Genomic DNA, 27,987 nt, shown 5'->3' with positions numbered 1-27,987 from the left:
GAAGCTTTAAAATAAATGTTCAGTCTTTTGTACTGACTTTTAAAATATCTCTGCCAGTGCTTTGAAGTGCTCCCAACCTTGCAAGTTTGTTACATGTGGCACACTCAAAATCACTGTGATTGTAATTACTAAGCAGGAAGTGTTTATGTGTGTTCTGGAGGAAGCTGGCTAAAGCTAGTACTTGATTTAGTCTTGCTTTTTAAATAGAGCACTATTCAGGTTTTCTTTTTAGTAATGAATAGTGTCCCAGTGGTTAAATTATGTTCAAAATTGAAGCAAGAGAAAAAAGAAACTACAGAATTCTGACCAGAATTATGTAGTTTTAACTTCGTTCATAATTTCTAGTGTAGAACTGATCCTTTACTGATCTCCATAGAGGGAACTTTCTTACATAATGCACAATTATCTTTGACTTCTGCTATAGCAAGATCCAAATATGGAACTAATTTGCTAGCTTGATTCTGCCTACAGATAACTCTTAAGTCAGAGAACATATAACGAGAGTATGGTATTAAGATGTTCTATGGTTGTTTTTCACAGAAGAGAGCGTTCTTGCTTTAGGCAGTCACAAAAGCAAATTAGCAGTTTGATTTAATAAAAATTAGACATTACGTGCTTCTGAAAAACAAAAACAAAACAAAAAAAACCAGCCAACTAAGCAAAAAAAAACTACCCTTGATGCTGATATTCACAATTCAGTTGATTTGTTTTCTATTCTGGTAAGAGCTGTTTTGAATAACCTGGAAAGATAACAGAAGTGGTCTTGCATTTGGTATATGTGCCTTAATTCTGACATGTTTTTTTAATCATTTCTTTAATTCTTTGTGTGAAAATTCATTGATCTTCACCAGTTCAAACATTTCTTGTAGGTCTTCTTTTAAAGCAGCTAAAAGTTTGACATTTGAAGACGAAAGTGAAAAATCAACTATTGCTATTTTGAATGAAAAGAGTAAAGAAACTGGCATAAGTTTACAGGTATTTGTCTGTGCTTAAATAATCTTTGAGCCTTTTTGTATAAATATGTTAGTATTAAGTCTCATCTGAGCTAACAACTAGTCCAGTTGAACTTGAAAAACTATGTTTGAAAGTTCTACCTGTGCTCAGAGTGAACTCAATGGCCTCGGCCTGTCTTTATGAAAGTACATGGTATGTATAAAGTTCACCTGAACTAGTTCCAAAAAGAGTACCTCTTTATTTTATGGTGTACTTTTTAGGACCTTCTCATGGACATATATAAAAGTATTGGAGAGCCTGACAGTCTCTATGGTTGTGGTGGAGGAAGAATGTTACAGCCCTTAGCACGGTATTATTTTTAATAATCTTTTATTCCTTAAAGTAATTGGTTTCATTTCTCAGTAAGGAACTTAAATTTAAAACTTTAACTTACAATAGGATACGAACATATGAGCATGAAGCAGTATGGGATAAAGCTCTTCTGACATATGACCTCGAGGCAACCCTCTCTCCATCTATTCGCCAAGCAGGGATAATAGAGGTAATTTTATATTTTAATGGGAAATGAATGTAGGAATTGATATCTACTGTACTCAGCCATTCATACTAAAAATAAGGTTTTTTTAGGACTTAAAGAGGCCTCCTTGGTTATCAAGATCCTCTGTTGTAGGTAGCCAAACTATATAAAGTAAGACAAATTAACTTTGTTAATTGCAGGCTTTGCAGAATTTTGGGCTTTGCCACACTCTTTCCATGTATTTAAAAGGACTGGAGCATGAAAACACTGAGTGGTGTGCAGAGCTACAGGAAATACGCTACCAGGCAGCATGGAGGAATATGCAGTGGGACAACATCTCACCTGTCAAGTAAATCAACTTACTTTTTTCAGTTTCTTGACTGGAAGACAGTAGTTTCATTTCCAAGCAAACAGAAGATTTTAGAATATAATTAGCCTAATTAGGCTAATTGCATCCTGGCTTGTATCAGAAATAGTGTGGCCAGTAAAACTGGGGAAGTGATTGTCCTTTTCATAGAATAATAGAATGGCCTGGGTTGAAAAGGACCACAATGATCATCTGGTTTCATCCCCCCTGCTGTGTGCAGGGCCACCAACCACCAGACCAGGCTGCCCAGTCAATCAGGCATTCCCAGTTTTGTATAGTGCTGTGAATATAATATGAACTCCGCTGTTTTTGAGAATTGAGAAGGTTACATTATAATTTTTTGTAATGTGAAACAGCAGTTCACCCAGCCACAGATAATGTTCTCACAGAATATTCATCCTAAAGACAAAGTTGACTCCTTTGCAGAGTTTTCCCTTAATTTTATGTTATTTTTGTTTTGTATTTTTAAAGGAATGAGACAGGCGGATCAGGGTACCATGAATCATTGTATGATGCTCTTCAGTCTTTACGAGATAAAGAATTTTCTACCTTTTATGACACTCTTAAGGTTGCCAGGTAAAAACAAAAGAAAAAAAAAAAGATGGAGAGAATATATGTGCGTGTGTCTGTGTTTGTTTGTAGCCACAGGTTCTTTGTAAAAACTATCACAGGGTTCTGTGGCTTTAAATTAATACTCATTCATAGAATAGAATTAGTTCTTCTGGACTGTAAATTTCTGTGTTTTTAACTTGTGCGTATGTAATTTGAGTGTTAATTAGAGATATTTTTCCTGTAGCATGCATCCTTTATTTAGCAGTCCTCTGAAATAGATTTAGATTCTGACTGGTTTTTTGGGGTCAGCTATTTCATATGCTTTGTTTATATTTTTCATATTTTATTTATTATCAAACTTTTTTGTTTTTTTCTTAACTTTGATGGTACTACAAAATTAAACTTGCTGTTTAATTTCTGTTCACTGCATTGAAATGTCATGGTTATTTGGAATTCTTTGTAGATATTTAAAACTGTTACAAAAAAAATATATTTATATATGTATATTGGTATTTCTCTGTTACATCCACAGGGTGAATGAAGTAGAAGAGCTGTGTAAAGGCAGTCTCGAGTCTGTGTATACATTATATCCAAGTCTTTGCAGATTGCAGCTCATTGGAGAGCTGGAAAATATAGGTCTTCTATTTTCCAGGTACCTTTAAAGCTTTGTTTTGTTCTGCTTTTTCAGTTTTCTGAAATTTGATAATCAGGTTTGGTACACAAATAAAATGACCTCACCAAATTTTATTCCTTAACTTTTCACATTCCACCTTAATAAGTTATGGATGTTAGCTTTAGAATGGGAACACAAATGCAGATACTTTCTGTTTCCAGTTTTCTGGTCTAGTTTTAATTATTTGGTACTGTGTCTATATTGTATTTTAATGTAACTATTTTCTTTCCTCTGTTTTGCGTTCCATGGTGCACCTCAGGGCAGCAGCGGTGCCTCCCAGCTTCTGGTCTGCTGAAATAACCGAGTATTCTCTCCCTGTGATTCTATTGAAATTTGCTTCAATTCGAACCACTTTTGTCATGGCCCAGTATTGCCATCAGCATTCCAGATAAATTGTTAAAATTGCTTTTTAATAGTGCCATTAATATCACACTTTTTTCTGCCGTAGTTGTATCAGTTTGGTTGTTTACAGACATTCTACTGTGACTTGGTGTGCTGGGATTACTAAGAACCTTTGTATTCACACTTAATGAACTTAGAAAATCATACATGCAGTGAAAACCTATACTGCTGCAATGTCACAGAATTTGAATTTATTCTTATTTTAATCTGTGTGTGACCTGTGGAGCAAAATGGGAGTTCTTCAAGTAGTCCAGTGACTGTGTGCATGTGATTGCCTTTGCTGATGGTTTTCAAAACAACTTAATCAACAGTATTTACAGTGGGGTCTTATGGGCCGTTTCTTGGTTTTGAACTGTAGATTGTGAACTTTGCAGTTGTTACTCATTTTGCATTTCAGAAGTATTTAGAACAAGAATTAATAACAGGTCTTTTCCATTTTGGTAATGACTGCAGACCTGCTACAACTCAACAACTGAATGATATTTATTTGAAATGGCAGAGACAGTCCCAGCTTCTTGAGGACAGTGACTTCCATTTCCAGGAACCCATCATGGCTCTACGCACTGTAATTTTGGAGATCTTGCTTGAAAAGGAGAATGAAAGTACCAAAAGAGAATGTATTAAAGACATTCTCACCAGACATCTCGTGGAGCTCTCTAAATTGGCGAGAACTGCTAATAATACCCAGGTAAAGTTAGTGATGAGTGGGTTGTTTTTCAGTTCGTAAAATAAGCTGATTTTTCAACAGCTCTAAACTGTATTCTAAGTTCATTCAATGAGTTGATTTTTTGGTGGCTTAAAATTTGTATAACTTACTCAGTGTATTTATTGGCATATTTTCTAATTTTTGCTCACAGCCATAAGCCACTTCCTGAAGAAGATAATACTAAAATGATTTTTTTATTAAGGAATTCTCTTATGTCTCCTTTTCTTTTGTAGAGTTTTATATATCCATTTTCACTTGCACAATATTGTTCTGGTTTTCCAGATTAAGGCCGCTGAAAGAACGCTATTGCATCTGTTTATTTAGTGTTATCTTTGAGGATTTATATCCTGGCAGCACCATTGTACTGTGTGAAATATCTCTGTGAATGGTTTAATGGGATTTGCAGTAATGGTGGTTTCTGTAGCTGCTCATGCTGAAAACATTTAAGATCCAGAGTCAACTCTGGCTCATTGTAGCCACCGCATCTGGAATAGTAACTCAGCCATAATTTATAGAGCATCTGCATCCTTGAATGTAGGAAATTTCTGTAGGAAGTAGTTCCAGCTAAATACGTAACCTGTGAAAGTGACTAACTGGTATGGGGAAGTACATTAAAATTTGCCTTCAGAATGTTTCTAACTCTGTCAGTGAATAGTGTTTAATTAGTAGAAGTTTTCGACTTCATAAAATAGAGCTGTTTACTTGGAGCCTCTAGAACTGTTTGAGAAATTATCTTCTTAATGTTTTTTTTTTTAAAATCTTTTACCTACCCAGCTACTAACACTTTGCTGAGGAGTGTCCTGTATGAGCCTAAATAGAAGTGCCTGGTTTTTACTTCCATTTTGAGTTATAGGGAAAAAAAAGATTAAAATTGAGATGTTATGCCTGGGGGGGTTTAAAAGCTCCTGACATACCGAGACAATGTGTTCCTGAAAACACTGTCATTCCAGTCTTTTCAGTGTTGTAGGTCATGTAGAACTTTGGGGCCTTTCAGACTGTGTGACGTGTAAAACATTCATGTTGTTATTTAATTTGGGAGTTTGTGAAGTTCAATTCTGTATTCTGTTTTTGTTGCAAGTTGGGATTTTGTTCAAGTTTGTGGAAAGATTGCTTTGTTGCTTTGTCTCTTCCCTCAATATATATATACTTAGCATTAGATAGAATATGCTGCACATAGAGAACAAATTAAGATGAAGCATAGAAACAAAACTTGCTATAAGATCCATGTATTTGGCCTAAAGAATTGATGATTAACTCTTTCTTTTTTTTCCCCAGCTTCCAGAAAGAGCTATGTTTCAGATCAAACAACACAACCCAACACAATATGGGGTTTCTGAATGGCAGCTAGAAGAAGCTCAGGTTTTCTGGGCTAAAAAGGAAGAGAGCCTTGCACTGAACATTCTGAAAGAGTTGATAAAAAAATTAGATGCAAATTGGTTTCAGGTACGTGCTATATAATGTGAGATCTAATGGAAATTAACTTCTTTAAAATCAGATCTGTGCTTTTCTCTTGGAAAAAAAAAAGGCTGTTTACAATATTACAAAATCGACTTTTCAGTTTCTGGATGTGGGAAGGAAAAAAAAGATCTGTACGAGCAAATCGTAACGAGGGATTTCAAAGGGAATCCACAGGAGTGGCAAGTGTCAGAATTCATTATTCAGCTTCCAGTGCCACCACTGTGAGATTTATAGCTATTTAAATTCAGGCATCAATTAATATAAATTTCCCTTCATTAAAGCAAGTGAACATGTTTTGTACAACGTAGTCTGATAGAAGTATATCTTCTTGTTCTGCGCCAGTTATTAAATGGAATAATATCCAAGCAGAACTATTTAAGTATATTATGTTGGGAATACTGTACATCTTTTGTTACAGGATAAAGATTTTATCCTTTGTTTTATCCTTTGTCCTTATTGTGTAGTGATATACACAGTCTGTGATACTCATCAGCTTGTTACAGTCAGTGTTGTCATCTCAGTCAAGTGGTCCTTAATATGTATCCTATACTATTGTGGAAACTTGTCCTGCCACATATGGCTATCACAACACCTGATCTTCCCTACACTGTGCACAGTGGTCATTCAAATTAAATGGGTATATTAGAAGAATTATATATTATCACAATCTGAATTCATTTCATTTTTATTCATTTTTGTTATTATTTTATTGTGCTTTGCGTTGTTCAGTCAGTCAGATACTTTAAAGTATGTACTGTTCTGATGTGATTTAAGTCATTGACTGCTATATATATGGAGAGTAAATGACAGTGTAGATGCATTGCATGTAATAGGCTTAAGTGACTGAATTATGTTTAGAGGAGTTAAAAACTTTTTAAATTGTCTACCTAATATGTCTGTGTTTTTTTTCATTCAATGCCTTCTTTTTTTCTTCTTTTTTCTCCCCAAATTTGCTTTCATAAAGGTAGAGAATGATCCTCGCCTAAAATTGATGTATACAGAGTGTCTGAGGCTATGCGGAACCTGGTTAGCAGAAACATGTTTGGAAAACCCTACGGTCATCATGCAGAAATACTTAGAGAAGGTGCGTTCAGTCTTTGCAATGCTCAGTCTTTGAGATAATGCTGTTGTAAAGTATTTTGTAACTTCATGCATAGTTACACTAAAAATAGATTGTGTTGCAGAAGTATCCTGATATATACATACAAAATAAAATCTATATTCAATCAGAGGCATCCTTAACTAACACTGTTAGTTCAGACAGGCACATGGCCCTGCTTGAACCCTGATTGAAGGGTTTGGATAAGACGACCTCCAGGAGTCCCTTCCATTCTGTTATAGTAGTTTGGTCAGGTGCTGTGCAGTAGCCAACTATGTATCTCATTAACTTTGCTTTTAGGCTGTGGAAATTGCTGCAAGCCACCGTGGAGAGAACAGTGATGAACTGAAGAAAGGAAAGACAAAGGCTTTCCTGTCTTTGGCTCGTTTCTCTGATAATCAGTACCAGCGAATTGAGAATTACATGAAATCCTCAGAGTTTGAAAATAAGCAGGCATTACTGAAGAAGGCCAAGGAGGAGGTTGGCCTCCTGAGGGAGCGTAGAGTTCAGACCAATAGGTGAGCATTCAAACTGAGAGGTGGTTACTTCAGAGCCATTAAAGGTTTCATATTTTCTAATTCTCTATCTATCTGGGCAAGTGGTACAGCATGGCTCTCATCTCTACAGCAGTGGCTGAATCTGTAATCCTCACTACCTGTAAAAAAAAAAAATTGAATTGTTAAGCAGCAGAACTAGGGACAGCCCAGTCAGTTCATTGAGAAATAACTTCTTGTTTAAAAACAATGTTTGTTCACATAGATATACAGTGAAGGTTCAGCGAGAGCTTGAGCTGGATGAATGTGCCATCCATGCTCTAACTGAGGATCGCCAGCGTTTCTTGTGCAAAGCAGTGGAGAACTATATCAGCTGTCTGCTAAGTGGAGAGGAACATGATATGTGGATCTTCCGACTCTGTTCCCTGTGGCTTGAAAATTCTGGAGTTGACAGAGTCAATGAGATGATGAAGGTACATCTCCCACTGTTTTTCCTTATTATGCTTGAAAGTTCAATATCCGTCTTTCTTCTATTCCTGTTTCTAGAAGATGAATCATGCTGTGCTGTGTGCTTCTCTTTGTATTTCCTTAACTTTTCCATCAAAACTTGCCTTTTCTGGTCATTATTGCTCATCAGTGAGTTGCTTATCAGTGACAGCTGTCATTCTCACTGCATTTTAATTTTATTTCAACTTAATGAAGCACTTTAATTTGACAAGTCTGTAGGATGAGACATATCCAATGATCCTTCACTGTTGCCAATGTTGCTTCTTGCATATCTTGTGTACTACTTATGTCTTTCTTTCTTCAACAGCTGTGAGTATGTTGTTCTAGAGATATGTACTGTACATACTTCAGGATGAAAGGATGTTCATTTAGGCTATCTGTAAAACACAGCAACCAAGGACGGCTAAGGTTGTTTTCTGGTTGGTTCTGTAATTTCTGCAGTGATGCAGGTTATCTCTTCATTCTTACATGAATGATCTCGATCTATACCTGCAGAATTTGTTGCTTCATGTTGTCTTACAGATAACTTTGAAGAACAGTAAGTTTTCCTTTAATTGTATTTTAAACACCCAATTATTTATTGTTTTAAGCTAGGTTGTAAGTTTTAAGTTTTTTTTAATTAATAAGTCTAGATTTGGGGGTATTCTGAACTAATGTGTCTAAGCTCTACTCTAATAGAACAGCAAATACTGTTTGTCACCAAGGAACATGAACCAAGGTGCTGTGGTACTCACTGGATTGCCATATCATCATACAGCAATAATTACTCTATTTAAATATAACAAGCAAAACCAAGATGTCTCCCTCTTCCCTGGTATTTGATGATTACAATACTTCATGTTGTTTAATGCAACTTTTTAACTGCATTTTCTCCACTACAGAAAAACGCAGAGAAAATCCCTTCTTACAAGTTTTTGCCACTGATGTACCAGCTGGCTGCTCGAATGGGAACCAAGATGATGGGTGGTCTAGGATTTCACGAAGTTCTGAATAATGTAATTCATCTTTTTTGTTTCTCAAGATATTTTGATTGGCGTCATGGTAAATTCTCCTCAACAATATGCATCTTCCTTTGTGCAGTCGTAGCCCAGTGAGTTATGGACGTGATAAGTGCTGACTGAAATGAGTGATGCAAACTCAGTATGGGGAGGGATCTACAAGGGAGAAGATTGGGGATTCTTACATCACTACGTTGTTGGTTTTGTTGTTGTATAAAACTAGTCTTATGCAGATATAGAAATGCATGATGAATGCATTACAATTGTGGAGGTAATGTCTTCCTATCCCTATTCTTTATTTCTCATGGAGAGTTTTAGAAACTTAAAAAACTAATGCTGTTAATTAATTTTCTTTCTTCTGTATGCTTTTCAGTACTGGAATCTTTCTGTTTTTCCCTGACAGCTGATGTCTAGGATTTCATTGGATCACCCACATCACTCTTTGTTTATCATACTGGCCTTGGCAAATGCTAACAAAGATGAACTCCTGACAAAAACAGATGCAAAAAGAATAAATAAGTTAATCAAGAATGCACCAAAAGAAATTTCACAGCTTGATGTGGTAAGTATGAAAAATTCAATTAGTCACATTCAGTCCTGTAATAAATATTCTATCTCTGTTATTTGTTTTAAGGAATATTTTATTGTAGAACTCAGCAGCTGACTTTTGTTAAGAAAAACTGAGAGGAAAAAGGTATTTTTTTGTGACAGTACAACTTCATGTGTGAATTGATAATTCATGTTCAAATAGGTTCTTACTAAGGCTGAATAAAGCAAGGTTAACATTTCCTGCAACAAATACCCCCCAGTTATTGCATAGCATTTTGTGATAGATGTCCTTTATGTTATTTAGGTAGGTGCTTGAGTACATCTGTTGTTGTAAGTATATGCAGAATGGGGCATCTTTCTGCTTTAAGTGGTAACATCTGTTCAAAGTATTTAGCCTTACATAGTGTACTTTTGTTTCTTTCTATGACGTTAATGTTAAAAGCCATGATGATTTGTAATACAGAACTGCAGCTTCATACTAATCTTGTGATTGCTTAATTTTAGCTGGTACCAGCCTATGGAATCAACTCATGTCTGTATTAATGCCCCTTCTCTCTCCCTTCACTATAATCTGGCATGATTGTTTGTCATTACCCACTTACCCCTTGCCTGATAGAAATTTTCACCACATATGTATTTGTCTTTCTTTTCTTTTGTCATCCCACCCATAGGAGTAGGCATAACTAAGTCTGACAGCATTAGGTACAGAAGGGACACGTGGTCATATTTCTTCCCTTGTATTCAGGCTTCTGCTTCATTTGGGAGTAAGCAATGGAAGGAGGAAGATGAGGAAAGAACATCCGAAACCACCTGTCCCTTTTTTTCTGAAGAATTTTTGCATTTTTCTTTCACTTTGACTGGACAAATTTGCTCCATTTCTACCCTCAATAATATTCAATTTTGCTCTTTATCTGAGAGATAAAAAGCTCATAGCAAATGAGCTGTCAGTTACTGCAATTTTCTGTGTTTTCGTACAATTTATCTCGATTGTACATAAGTAGCTGCATGATACTGTGCATCTTTAATTGAACAAAGTGTCATTTGCAATACCTGATTTTTATATTTAAGGACAGAATGGAGGCTGCTAGAAATATAATCAACATCATAAGAAAGAGGAGAGCTCACATGGTTAGAGATGTGGAAGCGCTTTGTGATGCTTACATCACATTAGCAAATGTAGATGCTACTCCCTGGAAAAACCAAAGAGGTAAGTCTTGAAAAAATGATTTCATGATTTTCATTTTCAGTAGTGAATATATATGGTTACACATATTCTTCAATAAATAAAAATCTAAATACTGATATTTTGTTAAAGGAGATAGTGTGCTAACATGTGGAAGTTTGGTGGCCCTGCCAGGCAGGGGGGTTGGAACTTCATGATCCTTGAGGTCTCATCCAACCTGGGTCATTCTGTGATCCTATGATCTTGCCCTGCTTTTTCTAAATGTAGAATTTAGTTTGGATTAAAAGTTGTAGGAATTGTTCACATGGTAAGATTTGGACTTTGTGAGTATTAAACTCCAGAAAGCTCCAGTTGTCCTCTGGTCATCTTCATCAGCTCAGAACAGAAGAATGCAGTGAGATTTTGGATCCCAAAAGCAGTGTAGGCTACTTTTTGTGAACTTAAATGTATGTTTATAATTCCAAATGTAAAGGTATGAATTCCATTTAATTACAGGAGGAATAAGTATTCCAGCTGACCAGCCAATTATTAAACTGAAGAACCTGCAGGATGTTGTTGTTCCTACCATGGAAATTAAGGTGACTGAAATTGAAATAATTATACGTTATAATATTACATCTTAGGATTACCTTCAAGTTTTTATGACAGTCTGACTGTGTATCCCTTTACCAAATTTTTGAGTTCTTTACAAGTCCGTTTATGTGGGATAGTTCCCTGTGAGGTGGGAGATGCCAGCTGAGATACTTCTCATTAGAAGGCCTATAGAAGACCCTGACCCAAAGTCTTAGCTTTACTAGATAGGGGCTTCTTTTATGAACGTGATTTTGCCACTGTTAGCACTGGTTTGTCTTTGATCATCAAAAAGGGTGATGAGATCCCTAAACCACAGTTAAGACGTGGGAATCTGAATCTCAGTATTCTGTAGGAGCTAGCTCAGAGTTCTAGGGCAGCATTCAGTGTTCAGAAAGTGTGAGGTGTAATAGGTCTGCCTCTTCTACTGTTCCTGATGGACTAGTTTATATGCTTTAGCATTCAGTAGTGGTGAACGATCCATTCTCATTGGCATAAATTGATGGTTGTACTGGCATGTATCCTTAGATACCAAACATGTGGGCATATTTCCTCTACCTAGGAAACCTGGCAGTTTCAGGAGTATGGAATGGCTTTTTGAGCCAATCATCTGAAATTTGAAGCTAAGCTTCCCTGTGTTAAAGTCCCCCTGGCTGCGTCTATGAAGCTGAACAGACAGGCCAGGGAACTGTTTGAGGTTGTTTGATTTTAGAGGTTCAAAACTGCCACTCACACTAAATCACATGTGTCTGTAGAGCCCTCTTGGTCTCAGGTGTTGCTCATCCGTAAGGTGAAATTGTTATTTTCTTTGTTTTTATTCCTCCCCTGTTAAAATGATTTGAAATAATAGGAGATCTGTAATGTAACCAACTTTCCTTACAGGTAACTGAGTAGGGTTGCTTTGTGGCACAAGGATATTCAGGGTGGTTGAAGATACAGATCATACAGATAGGGACAGTTTGAGAATCATAGATGGGATCTATTTGCAGCTCAGTGTAAGCTTGATGTCCTCCAACCAAACATGAATATTTTCTGGGAGAATGCTAGCTGGCACAAGATAAAGTTGTGTCATTGTTCGTTCCAGTGAGGCAAACAATCAGGAATCTCTCTCATTCCTCTGCTCAGCATATTTTTGTAGCTTTTAGGGGTATTTTCCCTGTACACGACAGAACACTTATAATAATATTTAAAATGTGGTTTGCAAATGTCTCATTAATATTTTCTCTAAGACAAATGCAGGTATTGCTTCTATTAATGTTAAACCCCTTTATAATTTCAGGTGGATCCTACAGGAAGATACGAAGATTTGGTGACAGTAAGCTCTTTTAAGCCAGAATTTCACTTAGCAGGAGGTCTGAATCTGCCAAAAATAATAAATTGTGTAGGATCCGATGGTAAAGAAAGGAGGCAGCTGGTGAAGGTAGGCTCTGTCTGTTGTAGTGGCAATATTTAAATCATTTTGTTGTTTTTCTCTAGTGTCACTTGTGTGCCGAAAGCTAACTTTACATGGTTCAGTTTTCCCTCTTTAGTGATGCTTTAGTAAAGGAAATCACAGAACATCTTGTAACATTCAATATTTTTGTAAATATCCTTCAAAAAATGCACGTAATATACAGTAGCACAAAATAGACTTCCCAACTGTTACCAGGCCTGCTGACTCACACAGCCATGTGTGAATTACTGGCCTGGAGCACACATTGAATAAAAACCATCAACATTTTGTGTACTCCATCTCTTGTTTTTTTAAAACACCCATCTAAAAATAATTACGATTCAGAGACAACATGAAACACATGGGGACACCCACATATCTGAACAATTTCTCAGTGAACTCAGAATCATAGAATCACAAGGTTGGAAAGGACCTACAAGATCATCCAGTCCAACCATCCTCCCATTACCATTGCTACCACAAGCCACTAAACCAGATCTCATAGTTCCTCATCCAGGTGCCTCTTGCCAGGGATGGTGACTCCACCACCTCCCTGGGCAGCCATTCCAGTGCCTGACCACTCTCTGAGAGAAAAAGTTCTTTCTTATGTCCAGTCTAAACCTCTTCTGGTACAACTTGCGGCCATTTTCTTGGTTTTACTCTGCCTGGCCCTGATACCCTTGTAAACATTCTGTTGTTTACAGAGCTGCTGTGAGAATTCTGATTGGTGATTCACAGTTGGATAATTATAAAAGTTTTAAGGAGAAATGGGAGTCCCCAGCCATACACTGTCTACTCAGAAGGGCAGTACCAACTGATGGTACCCATCTGCATGTCAGGTTGCTACATATAGAGAAGCAGCTTCTGTAAAAAAGGGTACCTTAAGGTACACGGGCTTTTTGAAAACTTAATTGGATAGCATTTGTGAGAAGGAAAAGGCAGCTGATTGAGTTAATGATGTTTCTGAGAGGCAGAATCATAAGTTGGATGCTGAAAAGAGTGCTAACTCTTTTTTTTCTTATTTATATAAAAGGGCCGTGATGATCTGAGACAAGACGCTGTTATGCAGCAGGTTTTCCAGATGTGTAATATGTTGCTCCAGCAGAACACTGAAACGAGGAAGAGAAAATTAACCATCCGAAGATACAAGGTAACCCTGGGCAACTGCTGCAGCAGAGGAAAAAATACTGCTGATAAATGATAAAGCATATTTTCCTCCTCTTTTTTACCTTTTTACTATTTTTGATAATATAAACTATATTTATATGCATTTATGTTATTGTACAGTTATACAGTCACTAGATAAGCAAAGGTTATACAGATGTTTTGTATGAAAGATTATCATAATAGAAAGATAATTATGATAAATGGAAAATGTTCACCACTGCTGAATGGTCACAGAAAACTCCACAAAGGAGCAATCTCCAGAGAAAGAGATCCTGCTTTAGTGCTGATCAGCCCTTAAATGAGATCTGGGAGAGGTGGAGCCAAGCTCTACCCCTTCTGGTAGCAGAGCTGAATTACCTTCACCTGTGCTCCCAAAGCTGACTCATTGCTTGCCTCAGATGGTTAATCAGAGGTTCAGGCTGTGATCAAGTTTCCCATACAGCTGTTAAAACTGTCCCTGTGCCTTAAAGCATGAAATAAATTCATTATCACACACCATTTTATTTCCAACCCTTAGAAAGCTGCTGCTCATTGTATATAGCGTTACTGTTCAAAGCTTTCTTTATCTGAACTCATCACTGAAATTAAGTCATTTGCAGCCTTTGAATTGTAAGCTATTAAACTTGAGCAAACAAGTTTGTTCACAAATTCTTGTTAATTTTAGCCATTTAGTTCCTTGCAGTAGAATCCAGAAGTTCCTGTGGGATTGGAATTGAGGATCTGTTTCTGTTGGAACTGAGAATACGACAATAAATTCAAAGTGTAAATGCAGAAAGAGCATTTCATCAGAAATTTTCTCCTCCATTTCCTTTTTTTATATGTTAGGGGTTATAGCGGTAGCTGTGGAGGTGAACCCTGAATAAGTACACTAGAAGTCTAAGTTCTTGTCTTTGACAAGTGAGAATCGTGCATCCCAGAATCTCTCAGGGAAGGTATCTGAAGTGCCAGCGTAGTCCAAGAGTTCACAGGTGGTGTTTGATTCGCATTTGTAAAATAATTTTCAATACACATGCATGGTTTTACATGTTTAAAAAGGAACTGAAACAAAGAGGAAGAAAGAGGGGGTTGTATAATGAGATAAAGAGACTTCCGTAAGGAAAGAAATTGAAGGGAACAGGCTGGGGCTGTTTCTCTGAGGCCAGCAGACTGATCCAAATGTAGAAACTGGGCAGAGTAGTTAAGTTGTATTGAAGTATGTAGTGGAGGGTTCTCTGGGCTAAGGAGAAAAACATGCAGGTATTTGCTAAAAAAGCTTGGTGTTCATTTTATATGTGTTTATTTCTGTATGAAGATCATATGTTGTGGTCAGCTGTATGTTTGTTTTTGTGTCTCTTTAAACAAATACCAGAGTCCATCCACTTTGCTCTACAGGATGGATAGTTGTGGTGTGTGTGTGTGTGTGTATCTCTCCCCCATGCAGCACTGGTTTGTTTGTGCAGGTGGTTCCCCTTTCTCAGAGGAGCGGTGTGCTCGAGTGGTGCTCAGGAACGACCCCCATTGGGGAGTTCCTTGTGAACACTGACAAGGGAGCCCACAAGAGATACAGGCCTCATGATTACTCCGGTTTACAGTGCCAGAAGATAATGATGGTGAGTCAAAATAGTTAAAGAAAAATATTCTGCCACACAGAGAATATGATGTTAGAATGCAGCGGAGGTGAATTACTATCTTAATTGCCAGAAGACAACATGAAGTGGTCCAGCTCCTTAAATGCTTGGTAAAGACAGCTGGGTGTATTAATGCTTGCTGTTAAAAGACATTCATTCGTAGCTCAGAGAAGAGGGTGAGAACAGCATTTGAGGGGTGGGGGAAAGAGTAAAAGAGGAATGTATCTCCTTCCAAAGCAATCAGTAACACAGATAACATTTCTTTATGCTTAAAGGATGCACAAAAGAAACATTCTGAAGAGAAATACAACATCTTCATGAAGGTCTGTGCCAATTTTCAACCCGTGTTTCGTTATTTCTGCATGGAAAAGTTCCGGGATCCAGCTGTGTGGTTTGAGAAACGATTGGCATACACTCGCAGCGTGGCTACATCTTCTATAGGTATCACACTGATCTGTTAACATGGCTTTTTAGATTATGTAAGGAGAAGGTTTTACCATTTCGGAGGTAATGGCATTTCTGGTTTTGTCACGTGTCAGAAAAGGGGAATTGGAGGGGGCAAAAAATGCCAGCAAGAGCACCAGCACTATTTTTCTAAGTAAAACTGCTGGTTCTTCCCCTTCCCCTCTTTCTTTATTTGTATTGTAGAGTATTTGTGTGTTCAGGTTCAGGTGGTCTTTAAACAACAATTCTATTGTTGTGCTTTAGGAGTTTTTTCATTTCATCTGTACCCTGAAATGTTTTGATCTTTTACTTTCCTTATACTGTTAAATTTGTCATTTTTCTTTGAGTTCCCTGCCTCAGTAAGGAAGTGTATGTACAGAGGTTCTGCGTTACTTCTGGGTGACTCAGTTCTGTACTGAATCTCTGGAAGATATTGGTTAGCATATTGTATACCTTGCAATATACCTTGTTTTAGATATTAGCATATTGCTTATGCACTTAAGGGAGATTGAAATTAGCTGCCAGGGGAATGTTTTTCACTGAGAGGGCAATGAGGCACTGACACAGCTGTGCAAAGAGCTGCGGGTGTCCCATCCTTGGAGCTGCTCAAGGCCAGGTTGGATGGGGCCCTGGGCCACCTCAGCTGGTGCCTGATTTAGTGGTTGACAAACCTGCCTTCAGGAAGGGATTGGACCTAGAGGTCTCTGAGGTCCCTTCTGGCCCAAAGTGTTCTATGATTCTATGATACGCTCCCTTTTTTGCTGAAAAATCAAGTGAATCTACAGTTTAGCAGAATTTAAATTACAGAATTTTGTAGGAAAGCTGTGAAGTGGCTTTTGCTATTTAGTGAATATGTTTGCGTGGGGGAAGAATTAATTTGTTGACGTGTGTTAAAGCGATTCTTATAGTGTTTTGTAAAATTTTCCTTGGTTTTTGTGGCATGTACTTATGGTTTCAGGACTTGCCTTTTTCTTTCAGTCGGCTACATCCTTGGACTTGGAGACAGACATGTTCAGAATATCCTGATAGATGAACAAACTGCAGAACTGGTGCATATAGATCTGGGTAAGTGGAAAGTTAAGAGAACCTTAGTTTTTCTTTACTTATTTATTTATTTTTTAATTTTAAATATGTTTTTAATCTTTTAATTTAGGAGTTGCTTTTGAGCAAGGTAAAATCCTTCCCACACCAGAGACTGTTCCATTTAGATTAACCAGGGACATTGTGGATGGAATGGGCATTACTGGAGTCGAAGGAGTTTTCAGGAGGTGAGTGGTCCTGTATTGCATCACTGTGTGGGGCAAGAAGGCAGCAGAGCAGATCTGGCACTGTGGTTGTCTTAAGTTTAATAGTCCAAGTGCTTGAGGGGAGACCTAGATTTCTGTTGATGATATCCAAATGTAAGTGCTGCTCTCTAAATCACACACTGTTATTCATATGACTGCTTAATAATACGGTAAAGTATTTTCTAGATGCTGTGAGAAAACAATGGCTGTGATGAGAAATTCTCAGGAAGCTTTGCTGACTATCGTAGAGGTAACTGTTTTTTCATTCTTTCCAAGAGCAAGCTGCCACAGTATCTTCAATTTCTGGTCAATTACAGGTTACTTTCTGGTACTTTCTGGTTACTTTCTGGTCAATTACAGGTTAATTTCTGGTTCAATTACAGGTTACTTTACCAAACACTTGTGTGGTTTTCGTTTGCTTTCTTGAATTTGCATTCAGTATAGTTGATCAGATTTGTTAATTCATGCTAATTCAGTAAAATCAAGCCCAGTCTGCATTTTCTCTGGGTACTACTTGTTACAGACAAACAGATTCCCCTCTTCTGTATCTAAAATACCTGTGACTGTTTTCTAGTCACAGAGCTGTGTCCTTTGCATGAGTGCTGCCAATTGAAGTAAATACTCTTAGCATAAGTCAAAAAGAAAAGAATTCGACTCTTAAGCAGCCTATACTGTGCATCAAAAATTAATAATGATATTTAGTGCCTAGAAATGTATGAAAAAAGAAGACCTCTTTGTTGCTACGATGGGACTGAATGTCAAAACTGAGTCAAGCATGAAGAACAGATGCTTGGCATGATCAGATGTGGTTTTATTGTTGCACTTAAGCAATTTTTCCCCTCCCCCCCCAATAAGTCACGATATTATGGATATTATAGTTAGCATGAGCATCAAGTGAGCATTTCCTTTGCTGTTAGGGCACTGAACTAGATGTAATTAACAGCTGAAATTAAATGGATGCTTATTTATGTTGTAGGTGCTACTCTATGACCCCCTTTTTGACTGGACCATGAACCCCTTGAAAGCTTTATATCTGCAGCAGAGACCAGAGGATGAGACTGACATGAGCTCTACTCTTGGTGCTGATGCACGAGCGTGTAAAAGGAAAGCCAGGTGCCAGATTTACCTTTGTTTTTGATCTGCCAACTGCACTGTTGCTGTGCTTTGCAGTTTAATAGATGAGCATTACTTGTTCTGTTCAGGATCTGTATCTAGTGCTGCTGTTTCCCTTTTTTCTGCCTGCAGTGATGACCAGAGCTTTAACAAGGTGGCTGAGCGTGTTCTGATGAGACTTCAGGAGAAGCTGAAGGGCGTTGAGGAGGGAACGGTGCTCAGCGTGGGAGGGCAGGTGAATCTGCTCATACAGCAGGCCATGGACCCTAAAAACCTGAGCCGCCTCTTTCCTGGCTGGAAACCTTGGGTGTGAATTGGAAGGATCCGATGTGTTTTGGGAAGGAGTTCTTTTTCAGCAGCAAGTGTCTTCGCATTTCAGATCTGTATTTCCGTATTAAACATTGATCAGGTCAACTGTAAATGTATCAGTATTAGGTGGATGGTTCTGGGTGGTATATTTTTCATTAACTTGTTTGCAAGAAATCATTATTTTCTTCCTCCACATATCTTTGCAATACAGCCTAAAAGCAAGCAGTGCTTTGCTGTTCTCTGTGGCTTGCAGGGACATTGCTCATACGTAATGTTCTTAAAGCGTGAAGATCGTCACTTGTCTAACTGATCAGTATCAAGTTTTGCAGGTAATAATTTGGCCTAGTAACATGGCTGTACAAAATGGACAATCTGAAAAGCAGGCATGATGAAATAAGTGAGTGGAGTGCATTTCAGAGGTGAGGGGAAGGGGACATACATTAAAGATAACGCCACAGTAATAGTTGGTGGAAGTGTGACAGAAAACAAGAGAACTTCCTGTTTAATGAGCTGGAAATTCTGACTGTTAAATGGGATGTGACCCTTGAGCCAAGTGTAATATTGCTGCTTTTTTCCTGGTGAAATTACGATTGTATTTTGTTTTTATAAATCAATTTTCTATTTTTCTATAGCGTTACTGTAAAACTGTAAAATACATGTACATATATTTGGATTTGTAATTAACTCCTGTGGTAAAATGGGCTGACTCTATGCTGGCATACAAAGTGTCCCTCTAAGACAGTCATTCTGTACCTGGAGTACCTTCAGGAGCACGGGTGTAGTGTTTTGAGTACAGAAAGCAGCCGTAGCTGCACTTATTGTTACAAATGTCATCGCTGCTTCTGAAATAGAAAGAAATGAAAAGGCTCATCAGCGCATACTGGCAACAGAAAAGTCTCCTCAAACAACAGTCTCATTGGTACGTCTGATAAACCTTTACGAATCATCCCTATGTTTAGAATTGAGAACGAAGTTTTGCGTTCTCTCACGTCATCCTACTTTCCACCTGGTGTGTTTGTACAGCAGCCTGGGTGAAGACTTTCTGGTCTCATCTACATTTCACTTATAATATTTTCTCGAGTTTTTTACACCATCTCTTTGTTTTTCTGTGTTAATGTTAACGTGGTGAGAAGAATCGTTTGTTTTCATTATGCTGACATAAAGTCCTGTTGATCCTTGGAACCAGAAGTGCCCTGTGCCTTTTCACTGGGGAGTTACGGAGCGCCGCCGTTTGGTCTCTGGAAATGGAACTTAGGAAAGAGCTGAATAGCAAACACTTGAACAGGTCTTACTGTTAAGCAGGGATTAAAGGAGATCCAGACACGTTTCCTGACGTTTCTTTCTCATGTTTCTGACAGGAGAAGTTCTTCAGGCTTTTTTATTTTTTAATGTTAGAGCTCTCACGGATCACATGAACGAATGTTGCATTAAATCATTTGGCAGATCCTGTCCTTCCTTCAGGAGTTACGGATGCTCCACTTGAAAGAGAATACTTTCATCTTGCTGGGCTGCAATTTAGCCTCAGTGTTTGAAACAAACACTGAAACCATTAATATTAATTCAATTGTTTGTGGAAAGTTTAACTTCAGAGGAAACAATGCAATTACTTCACTGCAGTGCTGTTAGCTTGCTGTTTAGTGTCTAGATTGTCATGTGAATTGTGCAAAGCCTCGTGTAGCCAAATGGTAACCGACAAAAGACTGCGCTTTCTAATTATTTTTGTTCCAGTAATTTCTTAATTTTTAAACATCAAAAGTAGTGAATAGACAAATATCCTCAGCAGTGCATGGTGTAACACTGTGGGTGTCAGCAGGTAATGCAGGTTGGAAGATACAACCTGGCTGAAATTTTCCACGGTCAGTGTTCCATGGATAGGAATTACGTCAAACTGGTTGCCTGGGGAGCTGCTTCCTATTTAGGTAAAACCAGGATGTCCGTCTGTGTGAGTGCACACCTGAAAATATCACTTGTTCTTATGGATGACAACTAAAAGTAGTTTTCGCGGTACCTGCATGAGTTGGGTCACTGCTGTTCACTGCTATGAGAGTCTGAATTTATAAAATACACTCATTACATCACTGCTACTTCTTGAGCACACTAAAATGTTAGGCTTCATCTTTTCAGGAACTAAGGAAATGCAAATTCCCATAAGAGATCCCCCTTTTGGATCAGTTCGTCTGTTTGGATTGAGCTGCGAAGAAGTCTTGTGCTGTTGTGTGGGCTCCTTGGCGATGATGCACTGCCTTCCTGCCACTTTGAGGCTGGAGCAGGGTTAGGGTGCTCAGTAGTGCCTGTTTCTAGATGGTTAACTTTCAGAACTTGACTGTGTTTGTCACAGACAGGCAGTTGTTTGGGGCTTTTCTTTGTGTCATTTTGTGTGCGCAATTAAAAAGGAGCGAACGTTATGCTGGGTGTATTCCTCTGGGAGAAGGAAGGGGTGGAGGGAGAGGCTGTGTGCTTTTCTAATAGCTGCAGAAGAAAGTCTTCCAGTCCCCAGTGATGGGTCCTATGCAGTCTGACCGTCCTTCTAGACTACATATCCTGAGTGGTAGTTATCGAGAAGCCAACTCCCTGTTGCCAAAGTACACTTCTACAGACCAGTACGGGGAAATTCTGCCATAGAGAGCGAGGATTTGCCTTGTAGAAATTTCTCAGTATCTTCATTTGTTGACACAAAGCTCCTGTTTAAAATTCCCACTCTATCCCCAATGTTTCCTTTCCCAAAAACAGAGGAAACTGAATTTAAAGACTGTAAATCGTGTGCTCTGGAAGTGAAGTAAGTGGTGTCAAAGGGGTGAAGCTTTTTCCTTAAATCTAGCTGTGTTTCTGCATCGCAGCTGGAACTTGTTTTATGGAAAGCTGGACAGAACATAAAAAGTTCTTCAGCCTGTGATGCCGTCAGCAATGTGATGGAGTGGATTTTTCTTTCAGGTGAGATTAATTTCTTAGTATTCGGAGGAAATTCTGTGATGCTGTGTGAGATGTCAACAGCTGGAGTGCCAAAATGGCCGCTCCCCAAGGTGTGTGAAAACCACACTGTTGTGATTTTGGTGCATTGTTGGGCAGTGTGAGGTTACCTTGTTTTCCCATGTCCCGTATGTAAGCAGACCGAGAAAATGGCCACAAGTTGTAACAAATGAGGTTTAGACAGGATATAAGAAGGAACTTTTTCTCTTGGAGAGTAATCAGGCACTGGAATAGCTGCACAGGGAGGTGGTGGAGTCACCATCCCTGGCAGTGTTCAAGAGGCGTCTGGATAGGGAGCTAAAAGATATGGTTTAGTGGTTTGTTGTAGCTACAGTAATGGGAGGACCATTGGAATGCATGATCTTGTAGGTCCTTTCCAACCTTGTGATTCTATGATTCTGTGATTCAATTTTGTATTAGTGATGTACCTACTTTCAATGTTTCCATCTTTAAAAAACCATACTAAGAGATTTTGCTCTTTTCAATTCTCACCTGCCCCTTGTACAAGCCCACAGACTTAGGATTCCCAGTTTGTTTTAATGATTATAGCATTTTTACAGCATGTGTGAAATCAATAGAGGGAGAGCAGATTAATTATTTTATGTGATTTTGTTTTTCACCTGGGCAAGAGTCTTTTAGGTTCTCCCCAAAGGTGTTAAGCCTTCCATAAGAACAGCTTTGTTTCTACTTACTGTGTCCTAAGTCTACTTGTATCTGTGATAGCATTCATCAGATTTCCCACAGAGATGGATTTTCATTTACAGAAGACAAGGAATGTATTTGTAGGGGTTTCTCAGGTCCGTGGGGGGACTGCAGAATGACATTGCTCTCCTTTTTTCCTAATATTGCTCAGATGTTAAATAATTTCTCATAAGATGAGACTGCACTTGGCTTTTAAGCACAGTTTGTTGGGCTTTTGTTTTCCCAGACAGTAGCATGAATCCTAAATTACATCACTTTCAATTATGTAAGTGTCAACGAGAACAGAATCCAACTCTTTGATTTTGTTGTGTTGTATTGACTCACTCCTCCAATCAGTCGGTAACGCGTGTGAACGCACCTACACGTTGCTCAATACCTATTACATCAGGCACATGAAGAGCCCCTTGGCTATGCCAAACACAGAAAGAGAGCTGACTGATGCCCTATCAGCACAGAGCGGCCCTGCCAGCATAATTAAACCAGTTCTAAACCTTTTTATTTAGGTCTGTGAAATCCACTGCGGGTGCAAACCACCATGTGACACACCAGCTGTTTATAACCATCTCTTATCTGTTCATCTGAATTCTGTCATTTACGTGCAAGGTCTCGCAAGGCAATGGCAATAAGTGAGGTATTGTGTGAAGGTAGATCTTATATATGGAAAGATAACAAGGACCTTTGAGTTTGCGGCTCTCCTCAGGATATACCATGATAACATAAAACAACAGTGTTCCATCATCATTCAGTTCCAAATTAGCAAGGGTTGCATTGGAACATGGAAGTCAGCTTGTGGGCTCCCTGTTGGCACCATTCCTTCAGTCCTTGTCAACTCTTTCCTTCAGTCCTTGTCCTGATGGTGTCAGAGCTGCATTACGGATGTAGCTGAGGGGACTTTTTATATTCTTCTGCTGTAAAAGAGTTGCTTGTTGCTTAACTGAAGGCACGCTTGAAGCTGCTTTAAATTAAGCAGTGCTTAAAAAAGGTATGTATGTTAAATCATGCTAATAATTTAATCTGATGGCTTAAAAAGATAAGATAAAATCTGCGTCTCTGCTCTGTTGTGTTGTCCAACTAATCTTTAGAGGTACGAATCTCTCTGTAACCAAGTGATCTGTACACCGAGGAATTTAATGGATTTCTTAGCTGGAAGAAGAGGTTGTCACAGCATGCCCAGTGTATAGTGTAAGTCATTTACTTTGAACACTGGCTGCTGCAATTCGTTTAACAGATCCCATTAATGAAGAACTCATAAATGAGTTCTGCTTTAAAACCATGAGATGTTTATAAAGGGTTATGTGACTTCAAGTTAGTTAGAAATCAAATACCACATGGCAAGTATTTTATGCCTAAGTCTAAGCAGATGTGTGTACCAAGACTTCTGAAGTTAACAAATGTTTAAGCATTTACATATTATTTCTCAAACCTCTCTGAGCACAGAAGTCTGTACCATTAGCTCACTCTGTAGCTAACAGAGCCAGATGTGGATTTGGGAATCTAGTTCTATCCACCTTGACTTGTTCAGCTGAAAGCAGTTAATTCATGCAAAAAAAAACATCTTTTGTTTTCATTCTGTAGCTATTTTGTGCATCCAGAATGAAAATGCCATGAATACCAAGTACTGCAAAATGATGCTTCCGGTACCTTGTCTGAATTTGAGGAAAGCACCTTCTGCAACACCTGACAAAGCTGCCCACCAGTTGAAAACTACTGACCTGCAGTGCTTCCATCCTACTGAGAAACGAAGTCAGAAACAGAATGCTACTGTGGATGCTTTGTTTCAATTGCAGGGTAGAACTTACAAAAACAGGCTCTTAATCAGGTTTGGGTCCTTTACTAGGGACACTAGAGAATATGCAACACATAATGAGGTTCCTAGGAAGCAGAGAAAGCTGCTTAAAGAATGCACATTTATCGTCTCTCAGGAAAAAGCAAAGGAAGTCAACCTGACCCATAAATATTCTTATAATTCTCTAACAGCTTTCAAGTGGCTCACAAGAAACGAGTTCCAGCCCGTTATACTTATAAGACAGCTCTTCATGTTTTCACTTTGATGCTCAGCTTTGTTTTCCTGTGGATCATAGTTCCAGTTGCTTTCATCTCCACAACGCATCCATAACTGCATGACTTTGAGAAGACTGGGGGCACTCAAAAACACCGTTTAATTTATATTACTGTAATGAGCCTTGTTTTACAACACCATATAGCAACAGAGGTGCCCAGCTCTGCACTGTACTGGGCAACTTGAGCAATTCTCAGTTGAGACAGTTCTCACCAGGACACAGGTTCAATGCATTCTGTCCCACAACTCCCAATAATTCAATAAGTTGTTCTAATACCTGCTGTACTTAGAAGCTGGCACAAAATGAAATGAAAGACCAACTTTTTAAAGGTTGTTCCTAACTGCAAGCAAGTCATTACCATGGGCTTCCTCCACAACAACACGTACAACCAAACTAGTTTGGATAGATACATGACTTGCAGTTCCAAGTGTCTTTGTAAACCATTTCTTTAGTGTCTTTGAACTGTTAATGGGAAACAGGACAGTAAATAAATATGAATAAACAAGCTAATAACTGGAACAATCACATCCAGTAAGAGATGATGAAGACTTTTTAAGCACTCCATTGACTTCATTTTATCCGAAAAATTGAGACAATCATTGTAATTAGGACACATAAAAGCACACACACTTGGGAACCTGCTCTTCCATGAACAGAAGGGACACTGTCAATAGGCAGCTGATTCCAGGAATTCATCCTTCATCAAGACTGGGACAGTGGAGCCTTACTCACGAAGCAGGACAGTGCTCAAAAACTTTTCTCACCCAAGCTGTATCATCAGGTCTACTGCTTAGACTACCTGGATGTATGAGTTATTTTTCAGAGCTTAAGCTGATAGCCAAGAGTTCTGCAAGTAAAAAGCGATGGAACATGGATAACCTACCCATAAAAGAACATAAAGGTACCATAAAGGTACTTTCCAATCCAATCTGACTTGTGGTAAACGGAGCTGGATGTGGTGCTGACCCTGTCTGCAGTCACACCCGATGGCTGAGGTTTATAGCACTCAAACTAATCACAGCAGGAGTGCCTCTTTTCTGAATAGCAGCAGAAGGGTTGAAATAGAAATATGAAAATAATATACAGATTTATTGATAGCATAATTGGGATACATCTTCCTTAGTGTAGTGCACAAAAGGGCTACGGAAAAATAAAAAATCTTATTAAAACCAGCAATAAAGCTAAGCAACAACAAAAAGTGCTTAAATTGAAAATGAAGAAATTTTCTGATGGATAAAACCTGGGTTGAAAAGGTATCCAATAATGAGCAAATCTGCATTATCAGTGGCACAATATCCATGGGTTGGATGGACTTCTGGGAGTCTAAATATTGCAGTTACGAGTCTCATAAAAATAGAAAGTACTTTTATTACCTCTGTAGAAACTCAATGAACAGCCTCTGGTTAAAAGAAAAAGCCATCATCATTTCTGCCTCTACAGAATTAATAACAGGCTATAATTAAATTTCTTATGGTCTCTTCCTTTTTTGATGCATGAACTCAATTTCCATTATTGTGAATGAGATTACACATTTTGATGAGTGAAGAACAAGCTTGTAAGTGGTGATATTTATATAGCCCTCATTTTGTGAGGGAAAAGCAACCAATAGATCAAGACATTTATGCGAGGAAAAGGGGTTGTTTTCTAGGTGTGAACATTTCTGTAAAAAAAGGTGAAAAAATAACTACAGAAAACAATTCCCAAACGCTAATTGGATTGTGTCCATGCTGAGTATTCCTTATTGGTGACTGACCGAGCTGAGGCTTGGGGCACTGCCTGTCACCATCCATCAGCATATCCGCCTCTCGGGCAAAATCCCAGTCAACACATTTATTTTATCTTCACACTCACTTTGCTCCCTTAATAAGACGTAATTGTAATTCTTCTGTATACAAAAACAGAAACAACAAATCCATTTTAAAAAGCCCTTCAGAGGGAAAGCTGGAATTTAAACCTGGGGCTTCCACCTTTCATCTCTATCTGTTGTTTTGAATGTACAAAGGATGGTTCTTTTAAAGAAGTCTGTCCTGTTCTGAACTATTAAAAGTTCAAAATTTACAGAGAAATCACAGGATTATCCCTCAACTCACCCATCAGACTTGTGAGAGCAGAACTGGGATTGTTCAGTCTGAAGAGGAGACTCAGGGGAGACTTCATCACTCTCTACAACTGCTTGAAAGGAGGGTGTGGTGAGGTGACAGTCAACCTCCCAGGTAACATTGATAGGATGAGAAGTAATGGCCTTAAGTTGCGCCAGAGCAGGTTCAGGTTGGGTATTAAGACAAAATTCTTCTCAGAAAGAGAGTTGAGGCATTGGCACAGGCTGCCCAGGGAGGTGATGGAGTCACCTTCCTTGGAGGCATTAAGGAACATGTGGATGTGGCACTGAAAGACATGGTCAAGAGCTGTAACTACAGGCATGGGTTAATGGCTGAGAAGCCCTCATTCCAGGTTTAGGGGCTGCAAACCCCAAGGGCTATGCTTGCCTACTTCAGTTCCCTGTCGTTGGGTAAAGCTTCCCTCTGGACACTACGCCTGTAAGAACAGTGGTTTCCGGCAGGGGAATTAAGAGTTTTATTATTTCATTTCAAACTAAAGGTCCAGCTCACAGTAGTACCAATTTCTCTTATAGGTGGAGAATGAGAGAGCTTTGTTTCCTTGTCAGGAAGGTGGTGCAGTCACTGTCCCTGGAGGGGTTCAATAAATATGGAGATGTGGCTCTGAGGGAGGTGGTCAGTGGGCGTGGTGGGGATAGGCTGATGGCTGGATTGTAATGGTCTCTTCCAATCTTAATGAATCTGTGATTCTATGAAGCGTGTACTTATTGCTCTTCAAAAGACAGACTACAAAGAAATGGGTGGAATGCTGAGCACTGTTGGGTAACGTGGAGGGCAGAACTGCCATTTCTCCTTCCCTCTTTAAGCACGTACCAAAGCGAGATGACAGTGCTTAGGGCTTTTGCCTACTTTCCTGTTGACTCTTTGTCAACAGAAGAAGTAAAAAGGCATTGTTTTTTCTTCTTTGTTTTTTTTTTTTCCCTGCCAATTTGATACTTAGTGTGCTGCTTTTAATACCATATAACCTAATGACTTAAATTATCATGAAATAATAAACATTCAAGATGCAAAACACTGGTTGGAATCCTCCCTCTCATTTTGAGTAAATCACAGATTTTTAGATCAGCTCATCAGTGCCTTTATTTCTGAATAGCACAGTCCATCTCATGATCCATTATGTATTGTAACAGCTTACATACTACTTTGACTTTTTTTGTCAATAACATGAAGACCTGATAGATTACCTCTGTATTCACACTGTCCCAGGTAATAGAGATTTTAAAATTAGTCAGATAAACTGGAGACTATTTAATTTTGATTTGTTAATTGTTCTGATCATGAAGCGTATTAACCTACATTATTCACCAAGTGTAAGCTGTAACTATTCAAAAATAAATCTGTAAAATATAGTGAGTGCTGTCACGATCAGACTCAAAAGAAGGAATGAATACATTCCCTGGTTAAGCCAGGAGATTCCCAGCTAAATTAATGTCTTTTACTTAATAAGCTTCAAAATACTTGGGTGAAGAAGACATAAAGGACTGGAGAACCCACCCTAGATTTACTGATGTCATTATGACTTGGCTTCAAGACCAAGACTTTGAAACAGTGATCAAAAAGCTGTGCCAGGTATAGAATTCCCTTTGAAAGAAGACCCATGTTTGCTACCTCACAAGATAGTGTTCAAAAGGTGCTCAGGCCAGTCTGAAGAGCCAGGTCTTGCCAGAGGCCTTCATCAGCACTCCAGAAAGTAATTATTTGTAATTTCGTATTAAATTAAAATGCAAAGCTGAATCCAGACAAGTATTAATTTG

At 38.5% G+C, this 27,987-nt stretch overlaps 1 protein-coding gene across 7 annotated transcripts in view; it reads left to right on the top strand.

Moving 5' to 3' along the window:
- ATM (ATM serine/threonine kinase) overlaps positions 1–19,569 on the top strand; it is a 50,961-nt gene extending 31,392 nt beyond the window's left edge. For 2 of the 7 annotated variants that reach the window (XM_085536423.1, XM_085536424.1), the window contains exons 40-63: positions 870–975; positions 1,215–1,303; positions 1,393–1,495; positions 1,672–1,820; positions 2,310–2,414; positions 2,923–3,042; positions 3,919–4,153; positions 5,447–5,614; positions 6,594–6,713; positions 7,029–7,246; positions 7,488–7,695; positions 8,611–8,724; positions 9,131–9,289; positions 10,345–10,483; positions 10,955–11,037; positions 12,309–12,449; positions 13,495–13,611; positions 15,068–15,217; positions 15,511–15,676; positions 16,658–16,744; positions 16,833–16,947; positions 17,152–17,215; positions 17,942–18,078; positions 18,211–19,569. In XM_085536423.1, the coding sequence (XP_085392549.1) occupies positions 870–975; positions 1,215–1,303; positions 1,393–1,495; positions 1,672–1,820; positions 2,310–2,414; positions 2,923–3,042; positions 3,919–4,153; positions 5,447–5,614; positions 6,594–6,713; positions 7,029–7,246; positions 7,488–7,695; positions 8,611–8,724; positions 9,131–9,289; positions 10,345–10,483; positions 10,955–11,037; positions 12,309–12,449; positions 13,495–13,611; positions 15,068–15,217; positions 15,511–15,676; positions 16,658–16,744; positions 16,833–16,947; positions 17,152–17,215; positions 17,942–18,078; positions 18,211–18,391 (3,274 nt within the window). In that variant the 3' untranslated portion in view covers positions 18,392–19,569. Of the gene's footprint in view, positions 1–869; positions 976–1,214; positions 1,304–1,392; positions 1,496–1,671; positions 1,821–2,309; positions 2,415–2,922; positions 3,043–3,918; positions 4,154–5,446; positions 5,615–6,593; positions 6,714–7,028; positions 7,247–7,487; positions 7,696–8,610; positions 8,725–9,130; positions 9,290–10,344; positions 10,484–10,954; positions 11,038–12,308; positions 12,450–13,494; positions 13,612–15,067; positions 15,218–15,510; positions 15,677–16,657; positions 16,745–16,832; positions 16,948–17,151; positions 17,216–17,941; positions 18,079–18,210 lie in introns of those variants that run through there. The other 5 variants (XR_014942214.1, XR_014942218.1, XR_014942215.1 and 2 more) reach the window with 5 other exon arrangements.
- The last annotated feature ends 8,418 nt before the right edge of the window (positions 19,570–27,987 follow it).

Source organism: Coturnix japonica, chromosome 1 (assembly GCF_054131305.1).
Source record: "Coturnix japonica strain WE chromosome 1, WE-NBRP24, whole genome shotgun sequence".
In the NCBI taxonomy this organism is placed as follows: domain Eukaryota; kingdom Metazoa; phylum Chordata; class Aves; order Galliformes; family Phasianidae; genus Coturnix; species Coturnix japonica.
Note: the sequence above shows the minus strand (reverse complement) of the source record. Positions and strands in the feature narration are given on the sequence as shown.